Source organism: Trachurus trachurus (genome assembly GCF_905171665.1).
Source record: "Trachurus trachurus genome assembly, chromosome: 12".
Lineage (NCBI taxonomy): Eukaryota > Metazoa > Chordata > Actinopteri > Carangiformes > Carangidae > Trachurus > Trachurus trachurus.
In genome coordinates, this window is record NC_139908.1 from 25,829,791 (window position 1) to 25,847,369 (window position 17,579).

At 42.0% G+C, this 17,579-nt stretch overlaps 1 protein-coding gene across 1 annotated transcript in view; it reads right to left on the reverse strand.

The window, feature by feature from the left end:
- Positions 1-17,579, reverse strand: part of slc12a2 (solute carrier family 12 member 2) — a 103,062-nt gene that overhangs the window by 29,902 nt on the left and 55,581 nt on the right. The window contains exons 9-17 of the mRNA XM_083983818.1: positions 15,538-15,622; positions 15,289-15,446; positions 14,313-14,420; positions 13,645-13,768; positions 13,122-13,223; positions 7,246-7,401; positions 5,512-5,611; positions 3,723-3,834; positions 1,418-1,558 (exon numbers count right to left, since the gene is read on the reverse strand). Of these exons, the coding sequence (XP_083839944.1) occupies positions 1,418-1,558; positions 3,723-3,834; positions 5,512-5,611; positions 7,246-7,401; positions 13,122-13,223; positions 13,645-13,768; positions 14,313-14,420; positions 15,289-15,446; positions 15,538-15,622 (1,086 nt within the window). The remainder of the gene's footprint in view (positions 1-1,417; positions 1,559-3,722; positions 3,835-5,511; positions 5,612-7,245; positions 7,402-13,121; positions 13,224-13,644; positions 13,769-14,312; positions 14,421-15,288; positions 15,447-15,537; positions 15,623-17,579) is intronic.

The window sequence follows — 17,579 nt, forward strand, 5'->3', positions numbered from 1 at the left end:
GCTGCTGTCATAAGAATGACTCATGCTGTCATTCTGGTGCCAGCTCTTATCAGTTTGACTTGATTCACTTTCAGGCTGGTTAAAACTTCTCAGACAGAATTCCTCATGACTCTAGCAGACCCGGCCAATCCAACTTTTCCGTTCGGGCCATGAAATCAAAGATACACCGGACAAATTTACTGATGAGGCTTATTTTACAGCCGCATGAAATTATCTTGATTTGCTTCTGTTTTAAAATGCCTAGAGCAACTGTGCTTCCTCTTTATTATCTTGATTATCATTATCATTGTAAAAAATAATTTAGAATTTTTATTGTCATTATGTTTGTGTATTGATGTAATAATTGTTCTTAATAAGAGTCATTTTTGATATAACAATAAGAATAAGAGTGAGTGCACTGTATGTTTTCTTTATTTGATCTTAATGGGAAAATGAAGGTGCAGGGTTTCATGAATGCCACCAAGGAAAAATAACTGCCCACTCCTGCTTTAGTTTAGAGTTAAGATGATGAACATCATCTAGTATCCGTGTCACTCTTGTACACTGCCAACCCAACAATGAATGACTACTGAGTATTGATTATCTCTTAAAGGGATGGTTCAACATTTTGGCAAATTGGCCCATTGCCATAATCCCTATAGTTTTAGGAGTATTGGAATTTCTTGGTTTCCCTCATCAAACTCATCAAATACACAATCCAACAACTCCAAAACGCTCATGGACAAGTTGTGACCTGCACATTCACCACGCTATGAGATAATAAGCGATAATAGCTATTTGGAGTTGTTGGATTGCGTATTTGAGGAGTTTGATGAGCGAAACCAAGAAATCCCATTAGCCTCCGTAGCGTAGCTCTGAGCAATAAAAATAGCTTGCACCGACAATTAAAGGTAAAGAACCTACTCCTAAAACTATAGGGATTATGGCAGTGGGCCAATTTGCCAAAATGTTGAACTATCCCTTTAAGCCTGATATCATTCTTTTGTGCCACTGAGCTCCGTTGTTGTTGTTGTTGTTGTTGTCGTCGTCCACTGTTCAGCTGACAGCAACAGTCACAAGAGCAACACATCACAACACATGCAGCTTTAAATATGTAAACAGTAGGCTTTACAAAAATGTCCTGTGAGGACACACTGGGCCTAAATTAAATCAACATAACATGATGGCTGATGATCCTCAGTGATTTAAACAAATCTCATTTTTCCCAGCTGTGATAAATATACCATCAAGAGCATGTACTTATTAAAACGAGCTCAAACAGACAACATAAGTGGGTTGCTGGCAGCTGTGCAAGTCTACAAGAGGGCTTGAGCTGCAATGCATTTTGGGAATCTATCTGTGTGCATGGACAACATTGGTTTGCTGTTGACCGGGTGTTATCCTACAGGTTTAATCCCAGCACAGCGGCTGCTCTCACCTGCAGCAGGTACTGAGAGCCCTGCCTCATGTCCTCTGCAAACACCGGTGTATAGAAGGCTTTGGTCTCATTCTTCAGCAGCCAGCGCTGGTACCGGGACTGCTCCGTGGCTATTTCTTTGAAGTTTGGCCTTCTGTAGCCCTGTGGGGAGACACACACACACACACACATTAAATATAACTAATCCCACATCGTTTGTAACAAATTAGATGCGAAGAGATAAATCTGTGGATCCGCATTTCAAGATGGAACAATGTCCTGCTTTGAATCCTCATCAGAGAGTTTGTTTATTTCTGCAGAGAGGAGTTGACTGAGCTGTTCCTCGGCCAGGAAACTGCAGCAGCACCATTAGCTGAGAATGTTTATACCCTTTAACTTGTGCCGGGGTCTTTCTCTCAGTCCTAATGGAGGCACGAGGGCAGATCAGAGGCCACTTGTGGAGAGCGGCGTGTCCCAGAGAGCTGGACCTGCTGGGCCGCACAGAGCCTGCATTCATCCAATCAAAAGTGGCCCTTCCATTGTGAAGCTGCTCTGCCCTGGCCGGGATTTATAAAAGGCTTTTGACTGTGCGTATGTATGAGTATGTGTGTGTGTGTGTTTGTGTACACCGAAACAAACACATCACCCCGTCACCACTGAGGCTGATTCGGAGCCTCAGAGTCACGGAGCGCCTGAGGAGAGACGATTAAACATCACAGAGCTGAGATCATGTCTGAAAGAGAAAATCTGCCTCAAATTGAGAGTAAATGATGGATTTAGTGCTTGAACATATACGTTGCTTACGGCTGCTGGTTAGTAACAAGATACGTTAACATGCCTCCAGAATATAGCTGGTTAGAAAAACCACTAACAAATGTTACTGTAAGGAATAGATCAAACATATTCATGAGATTCTGTGTTTTTATCAAACATTAAAATGGTTTCATTGATTGTTTTGGATTTTTTTAATTCTTCTGCATCAACACTGACCTTCAAAGCCTGGAATGACTCTGTGACGCTACAGTTGATACTACATCTGCACAACATCTGATGAATATCTTTGACCTTCTAACAGCTGAGTGAACGGAGAAACAGGAGATCAGAGTTAACCACTGCGCTACCGACACCGTGCATCCTCCATTCTGTGACAACACAAAGCTCCTCAGCCAGCATCATTGCAGATTTTTAAGTAACTCAGATTAAAATTGACATAATGAATCATTCATATGCACATTGAAAAGAAACCAAAGCAATCTGCAAGCCAAGCAGTTAGATGTTTCATTTGGCTTCCAACTGTTGTTTTTTGGAGGTCTGGTGTTACAAATGTTGTTCAACAACCAAAAAAATGTTCACCCATGAATATGGATATGGATATTCTCATTCATCCAGGTCATTGTTATCTCTGGGCAACAAACTGAATCGAAGGCAACTGGAGATTTGTCTAGGAAGGATAAGAGGCAAAACGTTTTCCTAGACAAATACAAGTCCAGTTGCCTTCGATCCAGTTTATTGCCCAGAGGTTCATCCTTGCAATGTTTCAAAAGGTGCTTCAAGAAATATCTAATTGCTGACTTGTAATTTTTGCAGCACTGGTATCCATTTTAATCTGAATCTCCATCAGTAAGGATCTCTGATAGTTATTTCTATGCATATGATTAAAAAAATTAAACTATACCAAAGATATTGACTTTTTTTATTTTTTTTATTCTCATAGGTACTGTATGTATGGTCTGAATTATTAGTTTAACATTTGTAAACCATGAAAGCATGAAACACATCACTGCAGTCAGCAGGAGCTGAAACAGCCCTAACGTGCTGGTAGAGCCACTTGACTTACTGAATCACTAGTTTGACATCGTAATTAAGAGCTGAGTGAAGCTGATCTTGGATCTGGATTTTTAGAGAATTAGCTCTGATGACCGATGCACCGACATCAGGTGACAGTTGAAAATCCTAGCACATGGTGGAGCGTCACTGCTGCCAGAGCTCTCACACACTGCTCACTTTCAGTTAAATCAATGTTTTTATATGTATAGTTTTTATTTCCATGCCCTTACACCTGTATTTCTCTGTGGGCAATGACACAGTTAAAATAAAAGTGCATATGTAATCTGTCAAGTTTTGATTATAGTGACATCTCTAATGTAGAGCATATACAGTAGTTACCATGTTTACTTTATATCTTCTCTCTGTATTTACATAAATGTTTCATCAATAATATGGAATGTATCTGAGTGTCTTGAGTGTCTGAGGTTGTAAATGGCTTTTAGGATCTTTTTAATAACCACAAACACAAACAACAGACATGAGCAGAGGATTTCCTCACCGTGCGGACGTGACCACAGATCATCAGGCCGACGTTCTTGGTGAAGCTGTGGACCAGGTCCAGGATCGCTGGGCGGGAGTTGGGGTAACCGGTCATCACCAAACACTGGGGCCTGCGCTCCGACACAAAACATCAACACAGCAGCATTAAGGTGATTTTACTGTATGTTTATAGTCCAGTTCACAGTTTCTAATCTGCTGCCGCTTTTCCCTCCCGACCTTTGGCGGAAAGCTTCTCGCCTCCTCAGCGCGGGACAGAAACAACAGGAGCGGACTAGCGCACATCAAAGCAAATATGTTAAGCACCACGGGATTTAACCGAGGGCGGCGAGAGGAGACATGAAGGAGCTCAGAGGAACGGCAGAGTCATTCCAAGGACACCATCAGATGCCTTTTAATCTCCTGTTTGGTTTGCTGCCATGGGAACGTCATCACTAATACATCCTCAGGAACATCACGGAACAATGAGCTACACGTGGAAGAAGCATCCGGAGCGGGGACGCAGCTCGGTGGAGATCTACACAGCATCGTCTTCTCATGCTTACATATTTGAAATAGTTTTTGGATCTTTGATAGACTGCACTTATCTACATGCTGGTTATGCCTTGGCTGTCTTTTGTCTCATTCTAAATCAACTGTTACAAAAATGTAAACCCTTTGGAATTTCCTAGTTTTCTGCATTAATTACTTTGCTTTCCATTGCAGGAAGTTTGCCACTCCGCAACATTAATGGGAAAATGTTTTGTGGACTGATGAAACTAAAGTTACATTTTTTGTATTTTTTTGTCATTTATTTATTGATTGATTGTTATCCAGGCTTCCTATAGGATGATGTCAGGGTGGCTCCACCAGCTGAAGCTCAGTAGAAGCTGGGTGATGCAGCAGGACAACGACCCTACACATTAAAGTAAATCTACTATCTAGATCATCTAGAGTAGCTTCAAAAAAAAGAAGATCCACCTTTAGGAGTCAGAGCCCAGACCTGAATCCAATAGGGATGCTGTGGAACGAGCTCCAGAGAGCCGTTCACACCAGACATCCTATAATAACATGGCTGAGCTGAAGCTGTTCTGTCAGAACCAATGGTCCAGAATTCATCCTGATGCAGTTCTGATCAGCTGGTTGAGGTAATTGCTGCCAAAGGAGGTTCAACCACACCACCAAGGGTTCACTTACTTTTACCACCTGCACTGTGAATGTTTAAAGGAATAGTTCCCAAAAAAATGAAATTCATAGGGATATAGTCCAGAGTTTACTCAAAATGACGTCATATAGGACATTTTTACAGCCTAAACAGTCCTGTATTAAATTAGCCTGGGGGAATATTAGAGGGTTTTTGTGTAGTTTTATGGACCTGTTTGTGTCGGGCACTATTACTCTCATATAAAGTTTTCGTTGGACTACAAACCGGCCTCCCAGGTCTCTAGATGCACTTTGAGGAATAAAAAACTACTCTGAGTATTCATCAGCATGAGGATGAATCATTAACGACTGAATTTCATTTTTTGGTGAACTATTCCTTTAATGGATATGTTCAATAAAGACATGAAATATTATAGTTGTTTGTGTGGTATTAGGTTAAGCACATTGTGTTTGTTTATACGTGTGACTTAGATGCAGATCGGATCACATTAGAAAACTAAGAAATTCCAAAGGGTTCACATACTTCTTCTTGCAACTGTTGTGTGTATGTAGCATGTATCATTCAGGCTGGTTCAGCACCTGCTTCAATGTCACTGACACTCAACATAGGCAGACTCAATCATTAGAGGAGGGTTCTCCTTCTGTACCTGAAGTTCTTGATGTGGTCCTCCACTCCGCTGAGGTGCAGAGTGTGGGTCAGGGCCTGGTGGTAGGTCAGTGCCTGGGTCGACGAGCCCCAGTTCACATCTGGAAGGGGGAGGACGCACGCAGGCAGAAAAACACAGTGTGATTAGTGAAGAGTGTTTACAGGTCGTGCCGCCGGGGGCCAGAGGCCGGCCGCCTCCCGCGGCGTCGCAGGCACTGAGAAGGCCTCCTATGTGTGTGTAGCTGTGTGTGTAGCTGTGTGTCAAACTGAGCGCGCACACAGGTGCCCACAGCCAGCTTCGTGTTTGAAGAGGTGCGCGACGCGTGTGAGGGCTCAGGATCAGTCACGAGTGCGATGTGTTCATTCACACAATGTATTTTTCACTGTGAACAGACACACACTTTTTGAAGATGCCACAGCAGGTCGCTTCTGGTCGGGTGTATTTGAGCTTGAACTGCTGAGCACCGGAAATCTGTGTTTACATGTTTCTTAAAGGGATAGTTCAATATTTTGGCAAATTCGCCCATTGCCATAATCCCTATAGTCATAGCAGTTGGTTCATTTTTACCCTTAATTATCGGTGTATGTTGTTTTGAGATCGGCGGGGCAGAGGCGCGAGCTGCTTAGCGAACACAATGGAGGTGAATAGTGTGGTGAATGTGCAGGTCACAACTTGTCTACAAGAGCGTTTTGGAGTTGTTGGATTGTGTATTTGATGTGTTTGATGAGGGACAGGGACAATGTACCGTGTTAGCTGTGCAGCTCCCGTCTCTGCCCCACGAATCTCAAAACAACATGCACCGACAATTAAAGGTAATAAACCTACCCCTATGACTATTGGCAATGGGCAAATTTGCCTAGTTGTTGAACTCCCTTCAAAGGTCCAGTGTGTAAAATGAGGGGAAAACAGTGATATCTAGCATTCTGATTTGATTATCTATCTATTAAATAACTGTATTGTCTATTTATGAATGAACATGAAACTATTGAAACGTGCTCTCTGGTTGGCTGGTTTTTCCATTCCGTACAAACATGGCGGCGCAAGATGCCGACACTCTCTAAGCAAGAGCCTTTGCTATATATAAAAGAAGAATTATAAGGCTATGAAAACCAAACAGATTTTAAATTATAGCGAATAAACATTGGTAGTATATTCAGATTCTGCCAATAAACCTTGTACATTGGTCCTTTAAAGTCTAGTTTTACATGTAGAGAAAGACGATAACACGATTTCTGAAGCAGTTTAACATGTGATTGTTTGACTGAAACAAAGAAAAGATCTATATAGATGTGTTATGTGTTAACGTGATGGTTGATCTAAAGGAGAACAGGCTATGGCTGCCACAGCGTCGCTTTCCCCAATAAGGGTCCTGACCTTTGTCATGAATGAACACTTCCCTCCTGATGTTGCACGTGCAGCTGCACAGCTGTGTGATGAGGGGTTTTCAGCCAAAACAATGACATAGTCTTTTTGGACCAGGTCTATATTTTTGACGAGCACTGATACTGTTCAAGTTGTGAGGCATTTCATGTAGCACTGTGACAAAGATTCTGTGAGCTACAGGAGCAAAGTGCAAAGTGTTGCAACCTTAATGAATTCTACTTTACAACAGCTGACATAAACACCTAGTACTAATAATAACACTGACATTTTTTTTGGCAGTTGTCACATATTAAAGATCATATCAGTTTCATCTTTTGAAACACTCCTCATAAGAAGGTGGATCACACTCACCTGGCTTCTTGTAGCTGACGTAGATATAGAGACCCAGGACGATGACGTTGGTGAGGAGAGCAGCCCACCAGTTGATGACGAACATCACCACACAGCACAGTACGGCCCCGGCCAGGGAGACCCACATGTTGTAGTATTTGAAGCTGGGACGCCACCCTGCAGCACCAATCACAACCAGTCACAAAACAACCAACAACCAACAACGGAGCATATTTAAAGAGCTAGTCATCACTGTGTGGGTATTAAAATGATTACACTGAGGACATCCACTTCATATCCAAGGTATACGATGCAGGATTTGTCAGACACACACTCTTTATAAGACGGTGATCTGAGCTGTTGCTACGTTCTTACAGAGTGAAGAGGGAGGGGTTTCTTTTGACCTGAGTGTATACACTGTTTCTGGCTGGACTGCAGGGCACTGATAGGGGTTTTACATCGACAGGGCTTCGTGCCGGTTCTGGTTCCCGTCCCGAACCCAATTTTGAACCGGCCGGTAAGTTCAGACCGAAAAAATTACGGGTTCGGAACTTGAAAAGTCGGTTTCCAAGGGGACCAAAAAATAGTTGCTTCTTCCCTATTTTTCTTCTTCTTCCCTTAAATTCCCTATTTGGCCATGGCTCTTTCAAAGTGGTCTGGCACAAAGAGCTTCTATCAGTAGTAGATTTTACATCCTGCAGAGCTGTCAGCAGAGCACAATTAAAACCAGATGAATGAGGCCACCTTGAGGAGGTCAGAAGTCCGTCGCGCTTCAAACCACTGAGGAACCTCTCCATGTGTGTTCAGAGTCTGGGCGACAGCACAGAGCTCTCAAGGCCTGCTTCACCTCTTGTTGTAGTATTTGAAGGGATAGTTCAACATTTTGGCAAATTAGCCCATAATGTGTGTTGGCCATAATCCCTATAGTTTTAGGAGTAGGTTCTCTACCTTTAATTGTTGGTGCAAGCTGTTTTTAGAACGGTGGAGCAGAGCCGCAAGCTGCTACAGAAGCTAATGGGATTTCTTGGTTTCCCTCATCAAACTCATCAAATACACAATCCAACAACTCCAAACCGCTCCTGTGGACAAGTTGTGACCTGCACATTCACCACACTATGAGATGATAAAGGAACGTTACGAGACAGAGTTGTTTGCAAGGTAAATTGATGACTGATGCACGTTCCCATCGGGGGCAGTCTCTGCATTTGCCTCTAAAACAACTCTGTCTCGTAACGTTCCATTATTATCTCATAGCGTGGTGAATGTGCAGGTCACAACTTGTCCACCAGAGCGTTTTGGAGTTTTCAGATTGTGTACCTATTTGATGAGGGAAACCAATAAATTCCATTAGCCTCCGTAGCGTAGCTCTGAGCAGCTCGCGGCTCTGCTCCGCCGTTCTAAAAATAGCTTGCACCGACAATTAAAAGTATGGAACCTGCTGCTATGACTATAGGGATTATGGCAATGGGCCAATTTTCCAAAATGTTGAACTATCCCTTTAAGTTGTGCCTCCTGCTGTGGACACTTGAAAAAACAGAAGAGCCACAGCCTCCTGAAACTAATGAAAAGACCTGACAGTAGACTGAGTGCTAATAACCTACGATGCAGTCCAGCCTTACACCAGGTTCTGACCTATTCATGTGGAGGAAAATCCTGCATCATATACCTTCAGGGTTCAGCAGAAGTCCGATTCCTTAACTGACCAGATTAAATCAGACCTGAGATTCAGAAGACTAAGCATCAGGAGATGTGGTGGTAATCCTCTATGAAGGGAAAGCTTTTTTTTTAAAATCATTCTCATTATTAAAACGGTCTTAGGTCAATGTTGCTGTTAAAAAAAAGTATGGATACAAGTTAAAAGTTGAAGTTGGGTTAAAGAATGGGAGTTAGCAGCCTGTTAGACCGGAGCCCAGGATGTTATACCAGCTATTAGGGACCACTGTATTCACTGGGTACCGCGGAAACTAGACTAGTGGGGATTTTAGTGATGGGATGCAGTTGGACTGTGCGTGGTTACACAATGACAGAGTCTAAAACAAACCATAGGACATAAAGGGTACATTGATGGTGCTGTTTGCAGGGGTTTGCAGAGGCCAGGACGCCACATGTGGTTTACAGTCTGTGGTTCTGTGCTCCTGCCGCCCTTTGATTGAGTCATGTACCGTTTAAGCCCATGTAATTACATGACCTGCTCGGAGGAATTAGAAGCAGATAAAGAATCTGTACCTGAAGTTCTGCTAGAGCTTTGGTATTGAGAGGGAGAAAAGCACAGAGCTCAATAGATATATTTATATATATATAGAAAAAGAAAACATTTCAATCAGCCATTCATTCTACAGACTAATGGGTCAGTTCACCCAAATTATACAAATCCGTGCAGATGGTTTGGGTTACATTTGGATGCTTGTCTGGGATCTCTGTTTCCATGCCAACACAGCGGAGGAGAACGTAACCTCATCTGTTTCCACGGTGTTTGTGTCGGTCTGGATAACTCGAGCGTTTTCACAAAGGTTAGAGCAGATTCTACGTCTGGTTTTGTCTCCTCTTATCAAACCCACACATCAAGTTAACAAACAACTGCAGTTCCTCTTATGACTTGTTTACCACAAACATGTTGACAGCCTGCTGCTACAAAACTGTTTGGGTCTTAACAGCCAATTTCCTCCTTCGTGATGACTGTGTAAGGGCGAATACTTACATAACTCACCTGTTTACATTACATTAGTGCTTTAAATTCTCTATGATTGAGGTTGTATTCTCTTTGAATGACGGGTGGGTGAGTGTATGGAACGTAAAAAGTCCTAATTCCACATATATACCCTCCACAACTTTGTCCATTTTTGGACTTTCTGGGAGTTGCCCTGCCAAGATGACCAAGGTGAAGCAGCTCACTCTGAGCTTCAACACTAAACATCAGAGTCAACTCTCTTTAATCACTTATAAAATGTGGCTTTCAATATTTGTATCTGAATTTATACATAACCTAACTTATTATGGAAATATCACTTTTTGAAGGCTCTTTAACATATATTTGGGTGTTTGTCTTGCCCTCTGGCCCCCAACATGTGAGAATTGACAAAAAAAATCTGTAATTTTCAGGCTCTCTAAATTTAAATCCATGTGGTTTTATGAGCTGTTCCCTCGCTTGTCTTCCAGTGATGTAACTAGTTTTCAAATTTGCATAACCCCACCCCTACCTGGTACCAGTAGAAGGGGCAGGGCAAGCAGTGGTTCATTTGCATTTAAAGGGACAGACACTGAAACCAGCCGTTCTGAACAGGGCTGTATTGAGAGGATGAAAAGAGCTGTGATGTTTGATCCTTGGGGGATTTTGACCAAAGCATGTCACAGACATGTCTTTAAGACACCTGGGAACTATTTTAATTTGTGGAAAAGGAGCATGATATGTCTCCTTTAAAGTCAAATATCATGTTTTGAGTGGATTGGACATGTAAGATAGATCCTCAAGCCCATCATGTTTAAACCTCACCTGTATATACAGTTAACTGTCTGAATCTGATCCACTACTGTTTCACTGCACTGATGATGATTTATAGCTGAAACATGTTTTCTGAGTGTCCCATATCAAATAATTCATCTATTTTACTGTGCGTGCTGGCATTTTTCTTAATCATGCCTAGTCAGCTAGAACCGTGCACCTGATCCAGAGCTCAGGATGTGGAGCTGTGAACGTCAGCACTGTTACGAGACGTGAGGTTGACAGAGTCTGATCCTAAAGTTGACATGACACCAGCAACCGGACGGTTTCAGTCTTCTCAGTGTTTGTTTAGTCGCTGAAACACATCATTGATGACAGAGAGGGGGATGATGCTGGCCTGCAGACAACACATTGCCCAGACAACTAACAAGTTTCATTGTAGCTTTTAATCAAATAACTTCATCCTCCCAGCACCGGCGCAAAGTGTAAACAGTGAAACAATAGAAGTGACTCATGGATCACAGGCTAGACTCCACTGTGTTGGAGAAAGAGGCACAATTTAACAATCTCATCTGTCTGCACACATGGAAACAAGTGTTTTTTTTTTTATAATTTCGGTGAACTGACCCTTCACAAAGTCACAGCTATGAAATAGAAGAGCATTTTTTGTACCGTTTTCAACATCACCTCTGAAAAACCTTCAGCGTAAAGTGACAATACACCGTTTGTATTGGCCACGCATCATTTCTGCTGGTGTATTGTCCCAGTTACATTACAGCTGCTGGCCAACTGGTCTGTTGCGTCTGTCATTTGACAGCAGGCGAAACAAATAACAACAACAGTGACATGATGTTTAACAGGGCTTCACGTAGCCACAGGCATTTCTGTTCCAGTTTAACAACTGTCACTCATCATGATTTAAAATAACTCATCTGATGTGGCAGCGGTGGCCGTGACACTGACACATGTAGAGAGGCGGGGTGGTGGGGGGGAGTGGATTGGAAACAGCATCTCTATAAATGTCTGACTAATATTGACAGCCAATTACAACAATGTGATTTCATATCGGCCATCAGATTCCATTACACATATACAGTCACAGTAAATGAGGCAGTTGGGGGTAACTGTGAAAAAGCACGCAGGCCATTTGCGAACTTTCTGCTTTCTCACACATTTGCACCTGACACTTTAAGAAGCTCCAGAGTTTCAAATATCAAAAAAATCTTTCAGATGAGCACTGATTTCTGAAAACATTTTAAAACCATTTTTTAAAAGTTTGGTAACACTTTATTTGACGCCTATCTCTATAACACATTATAACCATACTTATAATGAGTTATAATGCAGTTATAGCACTGTATAACTATAGTTATAAACATCATAATGCTTTATAATAATAATCATAACACACTATTTTGACATTTTATCATGACTTATAAAGTCAGGTATTATAATATGATATAATTGTTAGTAACTCACTGACAATGCCCACATATATAAATTATAAATATAGTTATAATGTGTTATAATTGGCTTATGAATGTGTATAACTATCAATATAAACACTCATAAATTATCATAAGTCTTTATAGCAATAAGCATAACACATTATAGAGCATTATAACTCTATAATAATACTTGACCTTATAAGCCATTATAAAATGCTCTATGATGTGTTATGCGTATTGTTATAAAGCCTTATGATAATAGATGAGTGTTTATAATGATAGTTAAACACATTTATGAGCCAATTATAACACATTATAACTAAATTTATAATGTATTATCGATGTGGGCATTGTCAGCGAGTTACTAACAATTATAATGCATTATAATACCTGACATTATAAGTCATGATAAAATGCTTTATAGTGTGTTATGATTATTGTTATAAAGCATTATGATGTTTATAACTATAGTTATACAGTGCTATAACTGCATTATAACTCATTAGAAGTATGGTTATAATGTGTTATAGAGATAGGCGTCAAATAAAATGTTTTAAACAATACAATTCTGTCGCCTGAAGCCTGTGTGAAAGCTCAGGGATGGATCAGTAAGAAACCCTGGTGTAAAGGTTGTTTTGTCAGCTCTGAACTGTGATACACATGCTGAGTGCAGCATGTTGTTGGGCAGATCAATTGATCTCCCTTGTTACACCCTCTGACCATTACAACAGTTCAAATTTGTTGATTGATGCCCCGGTTATATAAAATAACACTGACAAGTCATGCAGCGAGGAAACGCATTAATTCTCCATCCGATTTTTCCTTGCTCTCCGCTCGGAGGCACTCTGCAGCTCACGACATGTCTAAGTGCTTCTAGTAATTCCTTTTGAAATCCCATCATTTCCCATCACGATCACTGTTAAAAACACCATGTGACCCGTGACTCAGCTGATATCTCCTCCGCCGCCTTCCCCCCACCCCCCGGATCAGTTTCTGGGTCTGGATCTTACCTGGTGAGTTGGCCAGTGAGGCGTGGAACACGGAGAAGTTGATCAGGGCATAGGACGCCAGGAAGAAGTTGGAAATGATGGGAGCAATAATGTTCAGCTGAGCTGGAAAACGAGAAAACATCAGTTAGAACCAAAGCTCCCATTTACGACTTCATGATGTCTGGAGGGTGGAGCTCTAAACCTCTACACTTCAGCTCATACTGATGAACATCAAGTTATTATTACTGCAGGATCGGCCAGGCCAGGCTAGTAAACATGGAGCCTTGGAAAAATGGAAATGTTCATTTATTATATACATATATTGAAAATAGATCAACTTTATCTTTAGTTTTGATCTTACTGGAAATTCTTTTGACAACTAGCGTCACCACAAAAATCACTCAGTTTCACAGTGAGGAGAGAAACCAACACCACGGTGTCCACTGTCCAGGCTGGAAGCTTTTAGTCCCGTTAGTGTTCACTGTGATATGGTACAGTAAGGTCAAACAGTCAGAGTGTGCATGAGCGGCGTGTGCAGCCGTACCGATGAGGATGAAGGCCAGGGCGATGCCGAAGGTCAGGATGTAGCCTCGGAGGGGCTCGTTGTTCTTGCCGTAGCCCTTGGCGAACATGCCCAGGCCGGGGTAGATGTTGTCTTTACACAGAGCCTGAGCAGTTGGGAAACACCGTGTAGAGGTTCAGTTGTTCACCATCTGTTTACTGGAACTCATGTCTTACACCTTGTCCTGACATGCAGCGAGCAAGCAAAGCGGCAACGAAAACTCGCGCGAAGGTGTCCTGATATGCAGCGTGACGATTTTGTCGCGAGTATATTCTATTGGTTCAGAATCCAAACCAATCAAATTATCGTGGGACGTACACAAACTTGCGGCGCTATTCTGAGATTCCTGGCATTTCCTGGTTGCCGTTTTTCACATGTTTTCCCTCTCATATTCTCCTCTCTCTGATAACTTGCTTGTCAACAGAAAGCAGCGTGTACTTATCAACCAATAAGAAGTGTTTAGGGGCGGGACACCGCCGCGAAATGTCGTCCAGATAGAGACAACGCGAGCGACAATTTCAGGGTTGAGCGACATCGATGTCGCTCGCGGCACGTCAGGACAGGCTGATTGAAAAGTAACGCATCGCTGTATGTCAGGACGGGGTGTTAGATATGTTGATGTATCTCAGGTGGGGGGGTGAGGGTCTTACCTGGAAAACTTTAGGCGCGCTGACTAAAGAGGCCAGAGCCGAGGACAGAGTGGCTGAGAAGATTCCTGCAGTGATGATCGGTCCAAAACCAGAAACCATGCTCATCACCTGAAGCCAGGATTAAAACACGGATCAATCTCTTTACCATGTCACAACTGACACACAGTAGTGTGCAAAAGTTTTAGCCAGTGTAAGTGAAGTGAAATGCTTTCAAAAATAATGCCATGAATAATCTCTATTTATGGATTAAACTTCAAACACCACCAAAACACCTAATTATTGTTTTTATCGTTATAACCAGGCTAACCGACCCTAACAACACACATGTCATAATTTTGACCAGAGCAGTTTAGAATTTTGTGAAGTTTTATTTGTTTGTTGTACACTGCTCAAAAAAATAAAAGGAACACTTAAACAACACATCTTAGATCTCAATTAATGAAATATTGCAGTTATTCAATATAAAGTAGAGTGTGTTGAGAACAAAATAACATAAAAATGATCAATGTAAATCAAAATTATCACCCCAGGTTTATTTCACACAGGTGTGATATACTTGAGTTACAATGTGTTGTTTAAGTGTTCCCTTTATTTTTTTGAGCAGTGTATTTTGTTTAAATAGAGGTTCCTGACAAAGTCAAAAAGCCTTGATGCAATAAACACATTTATGTGGTACTTTTATGCATTAAAAACCTAAAAACGGGTGGCTGCTGACCCCAACACAAGAGGAAGGTTAAAACAGCACCAGTTAGCTGCTGTACCATCTGTTGCAGGTCTCAGGTTCTTCTTGTGAATTCAAAATAGTTATTTTTTGACACAGGCTGTAATGTTTGGGTCATTGTCATGCTGCAGAATAAATGATCAGAGGCCTCTCGGTTGGTGTTGCATAATGGATAAGAATCTTAGATCTTTTGCACAGTACTGTGTGGATTTGAACTTTCTCTTCTCTGAACCTCCCGTGGACCTGCGTTCGTACCTGGAAGTCATTCTGGAGTCCGTATTTGCAGTCCCCCGGGGCCTTACAGGAGGAGAAGTCGTAGCCAAACTTGCAGGCAGCTGTAGAGCAGTTCGCCATGAACTGCTCGCTGAGCGTCTGGTTCTCGATCCCGGTGGCGTCTCTCACAATGCAGGAGCCTGTTGTTACGGGAGAATTACGTTTATTAACTTAACTCTACAAAGTGACAAGATGGTGAGAGAATGTGGGAAACATTAGGTCCTACTGCACCTGTTGAAACGGCAACACCCAGGTACACGATTCCTGTGATCAAGATGGCCAGGAGAGTTCCTCTGGGAATGGCCAGCTGAGGGTCCTGCAACAAATAACAACACAGAGTTAAAGAGGAACTATGCAAGTCCGGTGGCTTTTCCTCTGTTCTGCTAACCCTCCTCTCAGCCGCGTGCAATTGTTACAACGAAGCCGGCGAGAAATCAATCAATAGAGCGGTAGATAACGTTATATATCATATACCATGTTACAAGTGTATTTGTGTAGTTTAATTTGTCATGAACAAGAGATTACAGGTTACGAGGCACGTTTGTGTCGTGGTGCGCAGAGACGAGAGCTGGGACACCAGGACGGTGAAAAAAAAAAGACACACAGACAAAGTGTTTCACCCCTTCAGATGATGTAAATGTGTGGAAGTGCTATACACGGTGAGAATAGATTAGAACAGCACAACGCTCGCTCTAGGGAGAAGGTGATTAGCTGCAATCTGCAGGAACCGGCCCCTCCCACCTCCGACACAAACTTTCTGAGTCAGTCTCCTGTGGCAGGAGCCTGCGATCTATCAGGAACAAAACCTCAGGCCACAAAAACAGCTTTGTCCCGACTGCAGACACACACCGGCCCTGACTTTGCTTCACATTTCTGTATTTTTGTTTTTCCCTCTTTACAAAATAAAGAAAAAAATATTGATGCAATTATTTCCAGAAGGCCGGACTATTGTAGATGTGTAGCTCATCATCACTAACACAGAGACAAGACAACGTTGCTCTGACTCCCTGTGTGACAAAGAACTGATTTTATTCTTACTGGTCTGTGAAGCACTAAGATCTTGGCCCAAAACACATGTCTGGTTTAATTCATTGTATGTCACCAAGTATCCAGATCCCTCAGGGCATCTCAGCAGGTTGACTCAGTGTTCCCAGGATCAGAGCCAAGTGAAGCAGCTTCTGGTTTCTCTGTGGAAGCAGCTTCCTGACAATGACCCAACTATGAGCTCATTTAAATCAGAGTTTCAAATCACATACAAATCAGCTGTTTAATCCTGTTTGCTTGTTTTTAATGTCTTTTATCACTGGTGCTGTGATTTTGTGCAGTGTTGATATGACTTATTCAAATATTTTGATTTGTATTCAAATTAGTTTTGTTTTTAAATGCTATTTTAATATCATTACCATGTCAATGCTCAGTTTTCCATGTATTATCGTGCCTTATGTCTGAATGGTGCCACATATACAAACTTCCCCTCTCGTGTTGATTGTTACGCACCAAAACACCAAAGCATGACGTGCATCTACGTTGAAAGTAACGGGGTTGTGCGCGTTTCACGTGAACTGTCAAGTCTGAAAATAAATAAATCTCATAGGATCTACTGGAATTTCATAGGTGACCAATTAAACGGCAATTTCGCCAAAAGGTGAGTTGTTTACATCTCTGTACAGTACGCTGGTCTACCTGTGGAAATTCACTCCATTCTCTCTCACCTGACTTCATGCAGCCATTCACAGCCTTCACTTTTCATACTTTGATACTTTTGATTACTTCTCAGGAGAAGCAGCTAAATCAGACATCATTTCTATATATAAAATGGCTACAACTATAAAACGACCCGTGCCGGAACAGCGCCATGCCGGAAATCGTTCACGTTCACAATCACTTCATTTACCATCGGCTCCATTTCGCCACATTTTCTCCCTCTTTTCTAACTTTCACTTTGTAATTCTTCCCTTTAGCTTTAGCAGCAGCTCAAACTAACTAGGCTAGATGCTCACAACAGCAAGCTGTGAATTAAACGGCAGAGAGACAAGCCGCTTATTTCTACCGTGTGATATAAAGGAAATATGACCATAATAACCGATAATAGCCTAGAACACAATCTTTTTTTTCACGATCTCGTTTCATTTCCCAGCCATAGTTGCAGCTCAGTGGAAACTAACTGGCAACCCGGAGGCTGAAATGCCACAGTAATGTGACAGGGAGAGAGCGCTGGGTGGCGACACATGCCAACCATAGAAATTCAAAACATAAACATGATTTGCAGTCTG